Consider the following 17,769-nt stretch of genomic DNA (forward strand, 5'->3'; position numbering starts at 1 on the left):
GGGGGGGGGGGGGGTTCCGATTGTTTGGAGTTGTTGTTCGTTGTTGGAAAAGGGTGGTTTTGGATGGTTTGGGTAAGAAAAAGGGAGGAGAAACGGGTAGTGATAGTTAGTTGTTGTTTGGAGAAGCACATTGTGAGGTTTAACCAGAAAAATGGGAAAGAGGGATGAAGCAGGAAGTGGTTTTGGTTGGCTGGAGCTTCACCGGAAAATATGAGTTGCTTTAGCTATATTTTTGGTGGTGGTGGACCAGATGAAAAATATAAAAAATCTGAAAATACATAATTTTTACCACCCTTAACGTAATGGGCAAATTTTCTTTGAATAGGAATTGTTAAAAAAATGGGCCTAAGTTATGGGCTTGAGATAGTAACCCAAAAATTGTTGATTGATAATATATCTGTGTATGCAAATTATATTCGAATTTGAATGATTTTTTAGACTGCACAGAATATAAAAATGAATATTAACAATTTAACGGAGAAAAATGAATTTGGAAAATGTAATGCACGTAATCAATAACATGTAAAAAAATGCAATTTAACAGAAATAATAATTTTATAAAAAAAAACAAATATTTGAACGTCTCGCTGTGACAAAATAATATAAACATACCAATCGATAAAAATTCTAATACTTTGAGAAAGAGGATGATTATCAACAAATTTCATTAAAATGAATATATATTTTGAATTATTTAAAATAAAATACTCAAAATGTATTAATTTTGAAACTATCAGACCGAAATTTGGTGTCAACATTTTCGACTTAGTGTAAATGAAATTTCGGATCCGACTCACCTCCGGTAGTTGATCCCTCCAATTCCTCCCGTGGGCCGTTGAAATTGCACCACCTGTCCTAATAACAAATAAATGGTGCACATTTATTTAGTTAACCACTTGGTTAATTGTTCACTCTCGTTATGTAACAATCCTAAAAATCGAATAAATAGGTACTTAAGGTGATTTAATTATTATTTAAAATTCTTAAATTTTAAGGGCATAATGGTCCTTTCACGTATTAATTAAAATAAATCAGATTTTTATTAAGTTAATTAAATCCTATTTTGACTAAGTCTTGAATTTAGTCTCCTAATCCTAATAACTCTCTCTCTCTCTCTCTCACACGTTTCTCAACTCTCTCTCACGTTCTCCATCTCTCTCTCACATGAAATTTTAAGAAAAACAAAGTAACCAAAACGTAAAGGCAAGGAGAGGATTCTGGGCAGCAACTTCACGTTTGATCAAGCAAATTAAGGTATAGGTTTCTCTCCTGGAATTCTTTCTCCAAGAGTATTTTCCTTCGAACGATTCTCAAGTCTTGAAAACTAAGGTTGTTCCCCTTTGTATGTCCCTATCACTAGCTCCCATTGAACTTTAGGTTGGGTATGTTTTCTGGTACAAAGTAGGGATGAAATGTACTTTTGTGATGTTTATGTTTACGTATGCATGTCCGAAATTATTTAAAAAATCGATGTGTATGTATGTGTGGCAGTGAAATTGGTCACTGTTTGGAGGTGTGCAAAGGCATGTTAATTTTGTATTTTATGTGCTAAAATTGTGCACAATGTGATGTTTGTATGGTGTGTGAAGTTAGTAAGTTTGGAGTTAAAAAGCCTGATTAATATAATTACGAAACTACACCTAACAATGCACTAAACGCTTGGTGAAACGCCCTAAGAAGCTAACATAAAAAGGTTGATGAAGGGAAGTTAAAAATTTTGAATAAAATTACAGCTTAGTGTACTTAATTTCGTTCAACAAGGAGGTTGAAATCTGGAAAATTAATACATTTAAAGGAGGTGAGGCCACCAGGATTCGAACCTGTGACCTCACCCTTGGCCCTGTCTTGCGCGAGAAAATAAAAGAAAATGGGGCTGGGGGGGGGGGATCGAACACGCAACCTAGGGGAAGGAGGAAGAGGAAAAATTTATTAAACAAATAAATGGAAGGCGTGGGATTCGAACTCACGACCTCCAGATACGCGCGAAAGGAGGGAAAGAAATCAGGAAAAGAAAACGCGAGGCGTGGGAATCGATCCCACGACCTCAAGGCGGAAGAATAGGCGAAACAAAAAAAAAGGTGAGGCTGTGGGGATTCGATCCCACAACCTCACTGCCACTCGCCCCTATTAAATAAAATGAAGATAGAGGGGCTGTGGGGGTTCAAATCCACCACCTCACAACCTCCTCTTCAGCGAAATTAAAAAAAAAAAAAAGGGGGTTGTGGGGTTTCAAACCCACAACCTCCTTATTGTAGCGAATTTAACTCTAAAAATCAAAGGGGTTGTGGGGGCTCGAACCCCCAACCCTTTCGGTTAACTAAGAGTAAAATTAAAATAGAAAATTTATCCTTTCATGTAAATATTGAGATTTAATTTAGAATTCTAATTAAAATAGAAAATTAATCCCTTCATGTAAATGTTGAGATTTAACTTAGAATTCTAATTAAAATAGAAAATTAATCCTTTCATGTAAATGTTGAGATTTAATTTAGATTTCTAATTAAAATAGAAAATTTATCCTTTCATGTAAATGTTGAGATTTAATTTAGATTTCTAATTAAAATAGAAAATTTATCCTTTCATGTAAATGGTGAGGTTTAATTTAGAATTCTAATTAAAATAGAAAATTAATCCTTTCATGTAAATGTTGAGATTTAATCTAGAATTCTAATTAAAATAGAAAATTTATCCTTTCATGTAAATGGTGAGGTTTAATTTAGAATTCTAATTAAAATAGAAAATTAATCCTTTCATGTAAATGTTGAGATTTAATCTAGAATTCTAATTAAAATAGAAAATTTATCCTTTCATGTAAATGGTGAGGTTTAATTTAGAATTCTAATTAAAATAGAAAATTAATCCTTTCATGTAAATGTTGAGATTTAATCTAGAATTCTAATTAAAATAGAAAATTTATCCTTTCATGTAAATGGTGAGGTTTAATTTAGAATTCTAATTAAAATAGAAAATTAATCCTTTCATGTAAATGTTGAGATTTAATCTAGAATTCTAATTAAAATAGAAAATTTATCCTTTCATGTAAATGGTGAGGTTTAATTTAGAATTCTAATTAAAATAGAAAATTAATCCTTTCATGTAAATGTTGAGATTTAATCTAGAATTCTAATTAAAATAGAAAATTTATCCTTTCATGTAAATGGTGAGGTTTAATTTAGAATTCTAATTAAAATAGAAAATTAATCCTTTCATGTAAATGTTGAGATTTAATCTAGAATTCTAATTAAAATAGAAAATTTATCCTTTCATGTAAATGGTGAGGTTTAATTTAGAATTCTAATTAAAATAGAAAATTAATCCTTTCATGTAAATGTTGAGATTTAATCTAGAATTCTAATTAAAATAGAAAATTTATCCTTTCATGTAAATGGTGAGGTTTAATTTAGAATTCTAATTAAAATAGAAAATTAATCCTTTCATGTAAATGTTGAGATTTAATCTAGAATTCTAATTAAAATAGAAAATTTATCCTTTCATGTAAATGGTGAGGTTTAATTTAGAATTCTAATTAAAATAGAAAATTAATCCTTTCATGTAAATGTTGAGATTTAATCTAGAATTCTAATTAAAATAGAAAATTTATCCTTTCATGTAAATGGTGAGGTTTAATTTAGAATTCTAATTAAAATAGAAAATTAATCCTTTCATGTAAATGTTGAGATTTAATCTAGAATTCTAATTAAAATAGAAAATTTATCCTTTCATGTAAATGGTGAGGTTTAATTTAGAATTCTAATTAAAATAGAAAATTAATCCTTTCATGTAAATGTTGAGATTTAATCTAGAATTCTAATTAAAATAGAAAATTTATCCTTTCATGTAAATGGTGAGGTTTAATTTAGAATTCTAATTAAAATAGAAAATTAATCCTTTCATGTAAATGTTGAGATTTAATCTAGAATTCTAATTAAAATAGAAAATTTATCCTTTCATGTAAATGGTGAGGTTTAATTTAGAATTCTAATTAAAATAGAAAATTAATCCTTTCATGTAAATGTTGAGATTTAATCTAGAATTCTAATTAAAATAGAAAATTTATCCTTTCATGTAAATGGTGAGGTTTAATTTAGAATTCTAATTAAAATAGAAAATTAATCCTTTCATGTAAATGTTGAGATTTAATCTAGAATTCTAATTAAAATAGAAAATTTATCCTTTCATGTAAATGGTGAGGTTTAATTTAGAATTCTAATTAAAATAGAAAATTAATCCTTTCATGTAAATGTTGAGATTTAATCTAGAATTCTAATTAAAATAGAAAATTTATCCTTTCATGTAAATGGTGAGGTTTAATTTAGAATTCTAATTAAAATAGAAAATTAATCCTTTCATGTAAATGTTGAGATTTAATCTAGAATTCTAATTAAAATAGAAAATTTATCCTTTCATGTAAATGGTGAGGTTTAATTTAGAATTCTAATTAAAATAGAAAATTAATCCTTTCATGTAAATGTTGAGATTTAATCTAGAATTCTAATTAAAATAGAAAATTTATCCTTTCATGTAAATGTTGAGGTTTAATTTAGAATTCTAATTAAAATAGAAAATTAATCCCTTCATGTAAATGTTGAGATTTAATTTAGAATTCTAATTAAAATAGAAAATTAGTCCTTTCATGTAAATGTTGAGATTTAATTTAGAATTCTAATTAAAGTAGAAAATAATCCTTTCATGTAAATGTTGAGATTTAATCTAGAATTCTAATTAAAATAGAAAATTTATCCTTTCATGAAAATGTTGAGATTTAATTTAGAGTTCTAATGTTATGAATATTAGAAATAAAATCAATAAAAAATATAAATGATATCCAAGTGATTCAAGATTTGGGTTTTCGTGCCCAAACTTCCGTATTGATACATAAGTCATACGTGAGTAAAATATCCAAGAGTAATGCCATCTACTTAGATAAAAAATGAAGATCTTGGCATATATACAAGATACATAAGTCCTGTAATAGATAATCTTAGGAAAGTAAGAATCACTTAGCGTACTATGAATGAAGCCCCATGGCTTGTATGTATAGACACATAAGTCTAACATATGGTCAAAAATAAGTGAACCTAAGATGTACGTAATGAAATGATAAACCTTAGGAGGGTTAAGTACGAGTGTACGATACACTAAATGGCCAAGTGCATTGGTATATGATGAGATGAACTATGAAATGAAGGAATGAATATTCACGAAATAAGAGGTGAGTAACTATTAAAAGCAAGGGTGCTAATAATGAAGAATGTGGTGACAACATGATATGAGGCTAATGTATATGATGAGAGCAATCTCATATGAGCCTAAGTACATGTTACCAATACATACTCACCAATGAGAGTGTAAGATAATGAAGAGACCAGTTTCTATGAACACTCTAATGAAAGTATTGAGTTTTACACACTTAATACTAATGATGAGATGAGAAATCATCTAATGAGCTATGCTGTCCTCATACTAGAAGCCAACTTCCACGACGTATGAGTTGAATGTAATGGAACTTTATACTGAGCACCGATAGGTTGGCTATGAGCGGTGATGCCCTCTTTCGGGAAGGGCGAAGGTTCACGTAACTCTCATGAGATGAGACTGTCCGGCTTGCCGGGTATAGGTCTCCATACATCTTCTAGTCTTTGAACCTATACTGCCAATATAGGGATCTGGCGGGGCTAAATTCCCAAATACGCTAGCATATTACTGAATCACTTTGGCCGGTGATTCCACCTCTTTTCGGTGTGGGGGAGACACTGGATTTCATGACACTCACATGATCTATGTCGGTTAAAGTTAAAGTTCCTAATGAATGAATGAGGCCAGCCTCAAATGAAGAACATAATGAAATGAAAGATACCAAAGGTGTTAGGATAGGATAATTAAGAGGTGAGCTAGACTCAGGTAATGACATTAGGTCATTCCTGATCATTGCACAGCAAACCCGATGATAGTCTTAAACTATACCCTAGGTATAGCTAGTATTCACACTGGCCTATGAGGGAAATGAAATGAAGTATGTACGAAAGAATGAAGCAGACTCTGTATTTGCTAATGAAGACTCCCTAGTTGAGGTCCCATGTGTTGAGCCCTCATTTTTGGGAAGTCTTAATGTCAAGTCCATGATTCCAAGGTCTCATGGCATATGAATGAATGATATGAAAGGAACTATGTGTTATATGTTATGTGCTATGATATGTGCTATATGAAGATGTTATGTGTTCTATGCAATACGATATTTATAATGATGCATGTTACTCTCATGGCATGACCTTCCGAACTCAACTTGGAAAGTTCACTAACTTTCCTGATCTCAATTCGGCAAGTCTACTGACTTGCCTTCCAACAATCATGTCATTAGAAAAGAGCTATTCTTTCTCATGCATGTCCCTGGTGTGTGCTTGCATATACCCATACTTAGTACAAGTGTGTACTAATTCCATATATATATATATATATATATATATACTTTTAGGTGCAGGCACAGGTGGGCAATAGAGCTACAGGTTCGTTGTTGCAGCTATCCGGACGTCAACATTCATCCGGATTTCGGTAGGTCCTCATGCTTTCGAGGATGCTACTGTTTTACACTCTAGCGTAGTTTTTAGAGTTGAGCTAGTGGAGTATGTTTCACTAGCGTTTCTTTCCTGTTTTGATTCAGACTTTGTATTGGTGCCATTTTGGTATTTATACAATTAAGACTTAATGAACTATTTCTTTCAATTGCTTATCTCTTTAATGTTAGATAGTTGATGACGAACGATTATGAAATGTTAAGAATATTTTAGCAAGTATGTTTAAAGAACCAAAAGTTTCAAATTTACCACTAAAATTAACCTATGTAAAGTAAGGATGACATAAGTAGGCTTGTTTGCGACCTCTGAGAGGTCAACGACGCCGATCTCATCTGGGGTCTAGATTCCAGTCGTGACACGTTACTCTTTAGTCTTCACATTTAAATAAGATCTCATCTCTCCTATAAATTCTCAAATCTGTCAAACAACGTATATGAACAAAAATATCAATTGCACGATTTATTTGTAATTGGGTGTTATATTCTAGGTATTTTGATGATCCTCACAAATACGGGGACCTGGTCTCTGGTAGAGTGCTCTCGTCCAGATACAAATGGGGTACAACTGTAAAAGTTGTCATGTCAGGTGGTAGGTGAAAAGTGCAGTGTCCTACACCAATAGGATTAGCGAACGAGATTGTATGTTTCGGTATCTCACAAATGCAGGAACCTGGTCCCAAGCAGAGTTTCATCCATCAGATACATAGTTGGTGACAGCTGTAAAGCTGTCGCGTCAGAGGTTGGTGAGGCGTCATGTGCTACACCAATCAGAATGGAGGAGGGTGTTGTCCAGCGGATAGTAACTCTTTATGTTTGATATTTTTAGCATGACAAACACCATATTATATTCATTCATCCAAAGAAGGCAGTCAGCCAGCAAACCTTTTCAAGAACTCACAAAGAAGTTTGCAAGAGACCTGGTCCCCTCAAGACTGCGACGTGAAAAGGTGAAAAGACAGCTGTCAGAAAAGTTGTCACCTCTGATGCGGTAGGTGCACAACTTTTCCAACAGCAGGTCTTCAGCCAATGGGATGGCTGCAATGAATTTGTGGGGAATTATATTATCTCTTTCCAACAAACATAAATTCAAGATTTGGCAAACTAAAATCAAAAGAGCTTAAAAAAGAAGGTCATCTTCAATAAGAATTCAAGCACAAGAATACATACAGCAAGAACCTGATCAAGAGAAGGAGTGCTTCTGTACCTGCTGTTGTTCTTGAATGTTTGTATGAACTTAACTTGTAGGATTCGTTTCATTGTTTGTTAGAAACGTTTCAAACCTGGTTTGAGTCTTGTAAGAACTTAGTTAGGAGTAACTTTGTGTCTTACTGTAAAAGTCGATATTAATCAGTTGGTTAGTATAGTGGGCGGTGGGTATCCGCTTAGTTGAAATCTAAGTTATCTAGGGGTGGTAGCTTAGTGGGCAGTGTTGTATCTGCTTTGGCTCGTCTAAGTAATAGGTGGTATTGCTTAGTGTGGAGATTAGCAGGCTAATCTCGTGTTGTAATCGTCTTTTACTTTTGCTTGTTGAATATTAGTGAAAGCGGTTTGAGAAGTCCTCTTGAGAACAGGCTGTGGTTTTACTTCCTTGAGCAAGGAGGTTTCCACGTAAAGTTGCTTATTCAATCTTTACTTTCAGCACTTATTTGACTGTTTGTTATTATAATTGTGTTGAGGACCTGATCCCATCGAAATCTGTGGATGCGTACATTCCAACATTGGGACACGTGTTTGACATTTCAACGGCCCACTAGAGGAAATGGAGGGATTAAACCCTTATTTTATGATCCATGGAGTCACCCACTATCATTAAAACATAAGAGGTACGTTTGGCCTACGTCAAAAAGTATATCTAGTTTTTGTTGTAAATTAAACACATGGGATATCGATATATATGTCTAAATCCAAAGTTTGATAGAGAAGCTTAATCACGTATCTTCAAGTTCGATAGAGAAGCTATCTATCAATGGAGGAACAAGGAAGAAAAGGGAGGCGGCTGTTGTTGTTTCCGCTACCGTTGCAAGGCCACATAAACCCTATGCTTCAACTAGCAAACATCCTTCACTCAAAAGGTTTTTCTATAACCATAATTCTTGCGGACAACTTCAACACCTCTTCCAATAATATTCGAGCAAATTATCCTCACTTCACCTTTCACACTATTTCTGATGGTATATCTGAAGATGAAAAAGCAAAAATAGATATTGATGTCCTTTCTCTGCTTTCTTTGTTCAATGAAAAATGTGTTCCGCACTTCAGAAAGGTTTTGAGAGAGTTAGTGTTGGAAGATTCAAATATTGTTTGCTTAATATCAGATAGTATCTTGCATTTCACCAAAGCCGTTGCAGACAGATTTAAGCTTCCTAGGCTTGTTTTAAGGACTGGAGGAGTTTGTTCATTATTGATTTTTGCTGCCATCCCACTTTTGAGAAACAAAGCTTATTTACCTCTTCAAGGTATTTCTCATCTTCATTCCTCAATTATTTCGTTTCCGAAAAAATGATTTAGATTACATTGGAATGAAGTTTAAGAAAATATTAAAGAAGTCTTTTCAATTATGTAGTGTTAAATTTAAGTTATGGCAAAATATTCTTCAATCTTATGGCCTTCTATGCCCATTTGGATCAGATTATTTTTAGGTGTTTTTGATTTCTTAAACATTTTTCTTTTAGGTGTTTCTAAGCACTCATTTTTTAGTCAAAAAAGTTTTAGAATAAGTTAAAAGTAGGATACTTTTTACTTTACCTATGACTTGATTTATATATTATTTTTTATAAGTTCATCAAAAAAGATCCTTAAATTAAATATGTCATATGAAAAATTGAAATTAAAATATTGTAAAAGAAAAAAAAGATCATTATTCGTAGATCTTTTTCTTTAACAATGTAAAAAGTATCTAACATATAAACAAGTAAGAGTCTTGGTATTTTGAAAAGTATAATTTTCAAATATTTATATCTATCAACAGACAGCATCGATAAATTTGAAGTGATAAAACGATATTCCATTAACTTTTAGTTCGTTCTTGAATATACCGAAAAAGTGCATCTGTATATTTGATTAATATAGTGCATCTGTATATTTGATTATTATTCATGAATATTATGTCAAAGTAAAATATCGATGGATAACAGAGTATGTCCATAGCTATTTTTCATGGATTAATATTAGTATGTCAAGTTGATAACCAATTTCTTAGATAAAGCATATCTATAAGTGTCCAAATTACTACAGAAACAGTTCGTTCTTGTGTCACATCTTCCATTTTGCAGTAAAAATATCGGCGCCCACACATTTTTTGTTGTTTTTTAAGACTCGTGAACCTCATCCACGTGCACTAAAAGTTGCCTGAAAAACAGCTCATCTATCCGACTCTCTCTCTCTCTCACTTACCTTTTCTATTGATCTGTTTTTTGTACGATCAAGCAAAAACAACATGAATTCAATATGGCACTTCAAATAATACTCCCTCTCATCCATACATTTTTTGAGTTTGGAGATTCAAAATTAAGAAATAGTTCTTAGATTAGGGGTAGCTCAATGCTCTTTAAAAACGAGACATACGCCTTAGGTCTTTAAAGTCGAAGAGCTTATATTTTTTTGGTAATAAAAAAATTATTGTTAAAAATAATAATATACTATTTATTTGTCTTTTTTTGAATTTATTTCGAAACATTAAAGATCATTCTTTTTATGAATTAATTTTTAAATTTACTTCAACTTTGAGAGTACATATCTAAACATCTTAACTTATCTCACCTAGCAAACTAAATAAGTTAAAATATTCAACTAAAGCACAAGAAACAAGTTAAAGAAGTGTAAATGTGCATATGATGAATTTTGTTATATGTATAGAATCTCGACTAGAGGAAGCAGTTGAGGAACTTCCACCTCTCAGAATTAAAGATCTTCCTTTATTCAAGACATGTAACGTGGATGCACTTTATCAAGTTATTGAAGGAATGATACGAGAAACTAAAGCTTCATCAGGCCTCATTCTCAATTCATTCGAACAACTTGAGCAATTCTCCATGTCTAAACTCCGCCATGATTTTCCTATCCCAATTTTTCCAATAGGCCCCTTTCACTCTCATTTTCCGGCTTCTTCCAGCAGCTTGATGTCACAAGACCAAACATCAATCTCTTGGCTAGACACAAGACCACCTAAATCTGTAATTTACATCAGCTTTGGAAGTGTTGCAGCAATAGAAGTCAATGACTTTCTTGAGATTGCCTGGGGCTTGGCAAACAGCAATTACCCTTTCTTGTGGGTCGTTAGGCCCGGATTGATTTGTGGCTCAGAATGGATCGAATTGTTACCCAGTGAGTTCTTGGAGAGAGTGGATGGAAGAGGACACATTGTCAAATGGGCTCCTCAGCAACAAGTGTTGGCACATCCTGCTGTTGGGGCATTTTGCACGCACAATGGATGGAATTCAACGTTGGAGAGTATATGTGAAGGAGTACCAATGATTTGTATGCCATGTTTCGGTGATCAAATGGTGAACGCAAGGTACGTTAGCCATGTTTGGAAAGTAGGGGTGCAATTAGAGAATGGCTTGAAGAGGACGAACATTGAAAATGCAATTAGAATGCTAATGGAGGAGGAAGAAGGGAAACAAATTAAAGAAAGAATGTTAGAGCTGAAGGAGAAGGCAAATTTATGTCTAAAGCCAGGAGGATCTTCTTATGAGTCTCTGAGGAGCCTTACAAGTTACATCTCATCATTTTAATAGAGTAATGTTTATCTTCGGTTCATGGACGCTCATTTCATCTTATTGTTTGGATCAACTATTAATTTGACAATAAAAATTTAGACTTTTTATCTATTACTCCCCATTCGTAAAAGCTTTGTTTATATTTTGCTGAGGTACTTGTAACTGACTGCAGTTGTAAATGTGAAGCTACATTTATTTGCTAGATTTTTCGGAATAAATCTGCAATCTCTAGGCAACAATTTAATTGGATATATCAGCTGAATCATGTCTGTTTATGTGGCGGAGTAATAGATCTTATGTCCTGTATAAGACGGTCCAGATTAATGTATGAAGATCCACCTTCATTGACAGCTTTTTTTGCCAAATTTGCCATGTGCTCTGTTCTTTGTGAGAATTCACCATTCCTCTTCTCCATCAAATCTCTAATTGATTTTGCAATGATGTCTCTATCACATGTATCTTTTATGTCAAGTCCCATCTTCCAAACCTCTCCAACGAATCTACTATTCACTTGCTGATCAGCAAACCTCGGCCAGCAAATCATTGGCACTCCTTCAACTATACTCTCCAATGTGGAATTCCATCCAGAGTGAGTCAAGAAACCCCCAATTGCTCTATGTGCCAATACCTTTTCTTGTGGAACCCAATCAGCCATGTAGCCCCTTGCCTTTGTACCCTGCTCCAACTCCACAGGAATCTCATCTTTTCTCTCTTGTCCTATTATCAAGTCTGGCCTCATCACCCATAAGAACTTTTGCTCACTATTCACTATACCATACCAAAATTCTAACAGCTCCTCCTTTGTCAACCCCGCGACGCTTCCAAAACTAACATATATCACAGATTTTGGTGGCTGCGTGTCTAGCCAAGACATGCAACTCTCATCTTCTTGCCACAAACTGTTTGAAGATGTAGATTTTGTTCCAAGTTTGGCCTTTAGATGAGCATGAACTGGTCCAATTGTATAAACATTTGGACACACAGTTCGAATTTGAGAAAGTATGGGCCCTTCCAGATCTTCAAATGTGTTAAGTATGAGACCTCGCGCTCGAGGGGTTTGTCGTGTCTCTGTCATTACAATCCTGAAATCAGGGCTAGTTAAGTCACTCGCCTGACAGAAGCTTGGAAGGTCTCGACCTCTCAGAAAATCTTCCATGCCTTTTACCTTGGTTAATGTCAAGTCCTTTGCATTTTCTGTAATTCATGTAATCAAGGTTACTTCATATAGGCAAAATTTGTATTAATGTTATGCGCTTAGTGGGAACTTGAGAATTAAAAAGTTTGTATTGAATTTTTACCTTTGAGGGGAAGTTCTCCAACTTGAATTAGGTCAGGCATGCAAAAGTAGGACCAGAAAGAAGAGGCACTGGCGGTGCGGAAATAGATAATAGGCAAGTTGATTTCTTGGGCTACATCAGCCGCCATGCTTAAAATTCCATCAGTGATGAGACATGTGGTCACGGGAGAATATGCTATGAATTCTCTAAGAAATGGTTTTGCAATTTTGTTTAGAGAATCATAGAGTATTGATAGTCCATCACGAGTATTCATCACATCCATAGAAATCCCATGGGGAAGTGGTTGCAAATGGAATCCACTACCAAATCTGGAGATCACATCAGTGTGGTTGAGGAGGCGGTCATGTGTGTCGACAGTGACTAGAAAGGTAACTTGGACGTTAGAAAGAGAAAGAAGTTGGGCTAATTTAAGCATGGAGTTGACATGGCCTTGTGCAGGGAAAGGGAAGATGATAACACGAGGTGATGAGTCCATCTTAATTAGTTGGTGGAGTAGTGTTGTGTTTGCTTCTACATCTTATAATACCAGTAAACAACAAACAACGTGATATAAAATGATTCCGTTTGATTTTTTTTATTTTTTCTAATTCAGTTGTGGGTTGGGTTTGATATCTCTAGAATGATTCTTTCTGTCCAAATAAGTGATATAAAATGAACATCAAATCAAATACTCAACTTTTTAATATATGATCATATCATACTTTACGTGCTGCTTCGTTAAAGTTACGCCTATATTAATAATGCATGTATATACAAGGTTTATTTATATAGAATTTAGTTATGCATATTCAATAATTTCTTTGTGGGTTGGTTTGTTGTATTAAAAAATAATAAATTATTTGTCTTATTGAGTTTGACATGCAAATGGAATACCACCGCTCGGACCTTTTCACATTGCAATCCAAGTCTTGTAGTTCTATGCTTTCATCACTTAAAAACACACACAAAAAGTAATGAATGGTGAGACATATTCTCATTTATAAGAAAAATCACACTGTTCAATCTCATGATATCAGTTACAAACAATCTTACAAATTCTAGCAATAAAGAAGTTCAAATAGATGTTATGGTCGAAATGACTAGAAACATATTGTTCTGTTGTACAACATCAACTTCTCAAAATTTCAAGATTGAAAGTTTTCTCAATCTATTGCTTCTACCTCTAGAAATCATATGTAGAGGTTTTGAATATTTTCTAAAAGAAATGGAGTATATTTCATTGAGAGTGAAGGGTAAAGTTATCCATTTGTATTTTATTCAGATATAACTTATTTCATTTTGTATTTAGTATAAAATAATACATAAGTTGACTTATAACTTATAACTCTATAGTGTAAAAAATAAGGCATATGTCTAAGGCCCTAATTTCGGGGGAGGGGTCTCAATTTTTTTACCAAAAATAAATTATATGTAAATTAACATCATTCAAATAGAAAAAATAAAGAAAATATTACTTACTATCTTCTTACATTTTTTGTGCTCACATTACTTTATTCATTTTACAACTACCGTATTAATGTGGGAATCAAGTTATCAGCTATTTGAAATAGATTTTATTGTTCTAACTACTTTTTAAATTTTGGATTTATTATTTATTAGTTATAGAATTATTTTAACAGTTCATATAATGATTATATTAATGAAAGAATTGATCTTTCGTACAAAAAGATACTCTAGTACTGAATCAGAAATTAAATATTCATGAATTAAGTTAATTTGATTCGATTAGTTTTTTAGTTTTTTGATACTATTTGATATGCAATGCCAACTAATAGTGTGTAGTACTCCTTAATAGGCGGGCCAATTTGTTTTATTTTTCAACATTTGGTGGGACCAACCAAATTATTGGAGTCTGAAGTTAAAAGGAAAAAAAAAATTGAACAAAATTTTGGCAGCAAAAATTGAGGTTAGCTTTTCAACAAAAATATATGATTTATTAACGATATCTAACTGTACATTTAAATGTTGCCCTTTTAGTTTAATCCTCAATTTTTGTTGTCCTTTGAAAATTTTGCTAATATTTTTTTTTGAATAAATTAACCATATAAATCTCATTAGTTTAGATTCTAATTACTAGGAATTCCGATATATAATTTTTGATATTACGTTCTATATCATTTTTTATTATTGGATACATGTGTCGAGATATGTCAGATACGTGTATCAATCGGATATATAAGGCCGATATACGCAATTTAAATACTTTTGAATTAACTGTTGTAACTCAATGTCTTAATTATCAAAGTAAATTATGGGAAATTAACAAACATATTAGATTTAGAGGATCCTTCTGTATCAACTATGATCAGTTTTGCTAAAAAATTAAAATCATAAACGTTACTAAATATGATATATAAACCTTCATCTTGTTCATCAATTCCTTCCTTTCAAGCTTCAATTTTCAAGGCTTTTATTGAAATAGCCAATATCACAGTATTGTTAAGAAATCGGGTTCATGGGTCTCTGAAATTGAATACTAAAATTATAGAATTGATGAAAAACTTTTGAGAGATAATTCCATATACAACAATCAAGTAAATGGGATTTCGAGACAATTAAGAATCAATTGTACAAGAAAAGATATGGACATCATATACACAATGAAAGGCAGAAGACAATGGGAATCACACCTCAACAAGTCTCTGCTCAAATGCAACAGAAAGAAGATTATCTTGAAAAGAAGACAAAACAAATTTAAATAAATGCACAATCATGGTTATTAAACCCTTTAAAATTGTTGGATACATGTATCTCGCCTTTAATTCAAAATAATAACTCATGTATCTCGACTTATAAAATTGTTGGATACACATATTTTGCCTTTAATGATACATATGTAACTCGTCTTTACTACCAAAGAAGGAATTGATGAAGCAGATAAAATTGTTGAATATACGTATCTCACCTTTAATTCAAACTAATAACTACGTATCTTGACTATTTGCTTTATTGAGCATCTTCATTCATTGAAGCAACTTGAACAAAATAAAAGTACCACTGCGTCTTATTGAACTACCGCGTATCTGGAACACATATGTGTATTTGATTTGTTAATTAAAGTCTGGCGTAATTCACCCATTATGATTGGGTCGTTCCTAAACATAGATCTGATTTCAGCTTCAATGTTGGGGAATGAAGATTGAGATCCTGCAACCATTACAAAAAGATTAATGGAAAACAAACACTAAAAAAAAAATAGCTAACAGATTTTATTAACATCTTAAGTTGGTTAGTACTCCACTAACAAATTATCAACATATTTTTAACTGACTTATATTTTAAAACTTAACAACGAAATTCTAACAGATTACAATTTAAAATCTTACTAACCAAGTATTTTACTTGGTAAATATGGTGAGAGAAAATGGCGTCAAATTTAGCAACATTATATCAATGGATTATCAACTAAAATATTACTAACGCACACTTTTGTTGGTAATATTACCGACGAAGTATATTTAGGTTGGTAAATATGACAAAAAATTGTATATATAAATTATTAACATATTACCAATGAATTACTAACGAAATGTAATTTGTTGGTAAATTAGTAACGAAATGTAATTTGTTGGTAAACTTACCAACCAATATCCAATTAGTTGAAAATTTTGCCGACAAATAAATATTGTAGTTAATAAATTACTAGAATCATTAAAATAGTTGGTAATATACCAACGATCATTAGTTCATTGGTAAAATTTCCCAACATATTAATTATTAGTTGGTAATATTAAATATGAATGTTTAGTTGAATAGTAACTATTACTAATTGTGATAAAATTTATTGGTAAATTATTAATTACTAACTTATATTTGAATAGTTGGTAATTTACCAACTAAAGTAAACTCTTTTGGTAAAGCAGTGTCTAGTATTGAGGTTTTCATATTCAGTTTGCGTCGTTAGGCGTTTTAACTTTTAGCCAAAACTTGACTTTGATCAATTTTTTTGGTAAACGTGCTCATATTAGAACTCTGTCAGTGTCATTAGCTTAGAATGGTTATTTTTGATCTAACAGAAAGGTTGGTTCAATTTTTTAGGCTTCCATTTTTTGTTTGTGTCGTTAGGTGTTTTAAATCTTATGCTTTGACCAAACTTTGATTTTGGTCAATATTTTTGTGAAAGTGCTCAGATGAGAATTATGTCAGCTTAATTAATCCAAAGGTCATTTTTTATCTTATAGGATGGTTGGCTCGAATTTTGAGGCTTTCATCTTTAGTGTGTCGTTAGGTGTTTTAACTTATAAATTTTGGCCAAAAGTTAACTTAAGTCAATATATTTGATAACGTGCTCGGATGAGAATCTACTCAGTTAGATGCGGAAGGATTTATTCCTTCACTCAATGATTACTCTCTATTTTCAAGCTTTCAGATGGTCTTCTCACTGTCATCGCCATTTATGTGGATGATATCATTATCACAGGTGACGATGTTGCCACTATCACTCAATTGAAGTTGTTCCTTGATGCTGAATTTAAGGTCATAAATTTGGGCTTTTTGCACTACTTCTTAGGTCTTGCAATATTCAGGGAAACTCAAGGCCTAATTATCACTCAACGAAAAATCGCTCTCGAACTATTATCTAAGTTCGATTGTGAACACTTACCTCTTGTCTCTTCACCATCGGATCCTTCTATTAATTTTTCCGCTTATTCCGGTGAACTCATTACAGATCCTACTGCATATCGTCGTCTAATTGGTAAGCTCAATTACCTTGCTCATACTAGGTCTGATCTCTCATATGTTGTCCAGCACTTATCTTAGTTCATGCAAGAGCCTCGTCTTCCCCACTTTGCTGATGCTCTCTACCTGTAGTTCGTTACCTTCGTATCAATCATAGTCAAGGTATATTCTTTACTGCAGAACCCTCTGTTTCTCTCCTTGCTTTTTGTGACACGGATTGGGGATCATGTGTTCTTACACGAAGGTCTGTCAGTGGTTTTTGTATTATTTTTGGTGGTTCACCCATCTCTTGGAAATCCAAGAAAAAGAACTATGTTTCCTTGTCATCTGCAGAAGCTGAAAATCGTTCCATGAGATGCATGGTAGCTGAACTAACATGGTTCAATCGTCTTCTTCATGATTTGGGAGTTCCTCCAACACTCCCCATTCCTGTTCATTCTGCTAGTCAGGCAGCTATACACATAGCCAAGAACCCCGTCTTCCATGAACGAACGAAACATGT

At 32.7% G+C, this 17,769-nt stretch overlaps 2 protein-coding genes across 2 annotated transcripts; one reads left to right on the plus strand and one right to left on the minus strand.

The window, feature by feature from the left end:
• Positions 1-8,400: 8,400 nt before the first annotated feature.
• Positions 8,401-11,403, plus strand: LOC107012270 (UDP-glycosyltransferase 76B1-like). The gene is made up of 2 exons (XM_015212066.2): positions 8,401-9,027; positions 10,427-11,403. The coding sequence occupies exons 1-2, from the start codon at positions 8,538-8,540 to the stop codon at positions 11,302-11,304; spliced, it is 1,368 nt and encodes a 455-aa protein (XP_015067552.1). The 5' UTR covers positions 8,401-8,537; the 3' UTR covers positions 11,305-11,403.
• Positions 11,404-11,410: 7 nt separating this feature from the next.
• Positions 11,411-13,201, minus strand: LOC114073834 (7-deoxyloganetic acid glucosyltransferase-like). The gene is made up of 2 exons (XM_015212064.2): positions 12,588-13,201; positions 11,411-12,483 (listed from the first exon to the last, which is right to left on the minus strand). The coding sequence occupies exons 1-2, from the start codon at positions 13,060-13,062 to the stop codon at positions 11,552-11,554; spliced, it is 1,407 nt and encodes a 468-aa protein (XP_015067550.1). The 5' UTR covers positions 13,063-13,201; the 3' UTR covers positions 11,411-11,551.
• Between the last annotated feature and the right edge of the window lie 4,568 nt (positions 13,202-17,769).

This window comes from Solanum pennellii, chromosome 3 (assembly GCF_001406875.1).
Source record: "Solanum pennellii chromosome 3, SPENNV200".
In the NCBI taxonomy this organism is placed as follows: domain Eukaryota; kingdom Viridiplantae; phylum Streptophyta; class Magnoliopsida; order Solanales; family Solanaceae; genus Solanum; species Solanum pennellii.

What these genes read in the sequence shown, in the direction of transcription:
- LOC107012270 (XM_015212066.2), top strand. Translation starts at nt 8,538, where the DNA reads ATGGAGGAACAAGGAAGAAAAGGGAGGCGGCTGTTGTTGTTTCCGCTA. An exon ending in AGCTTATTTACCTCTTCAAG is followed by an intron (nt 9,028 to 10,426) that starts GTATTTCTCATC and finishes TTATATGTATAG; the next exon opens with AATCTCGACTAGAGGAAGCA.
- LOC114073834 (XM_015212064.2), bottom strand. Translation starts at nt 13,062, where the DNA reads ATGGACTCATCACCTCGTGTTATCATCTTCCCTTTCCCTGCACAAGGC. An exon ending in TGGAGAACTTCCCCTCAAAG is followed by an intron (nt 12,484 to 12,587) that starts GTAAAAATTCAA and finishes CATGAATTACAG; the next exon opens with AAAATGCAAAGGACTTGACA.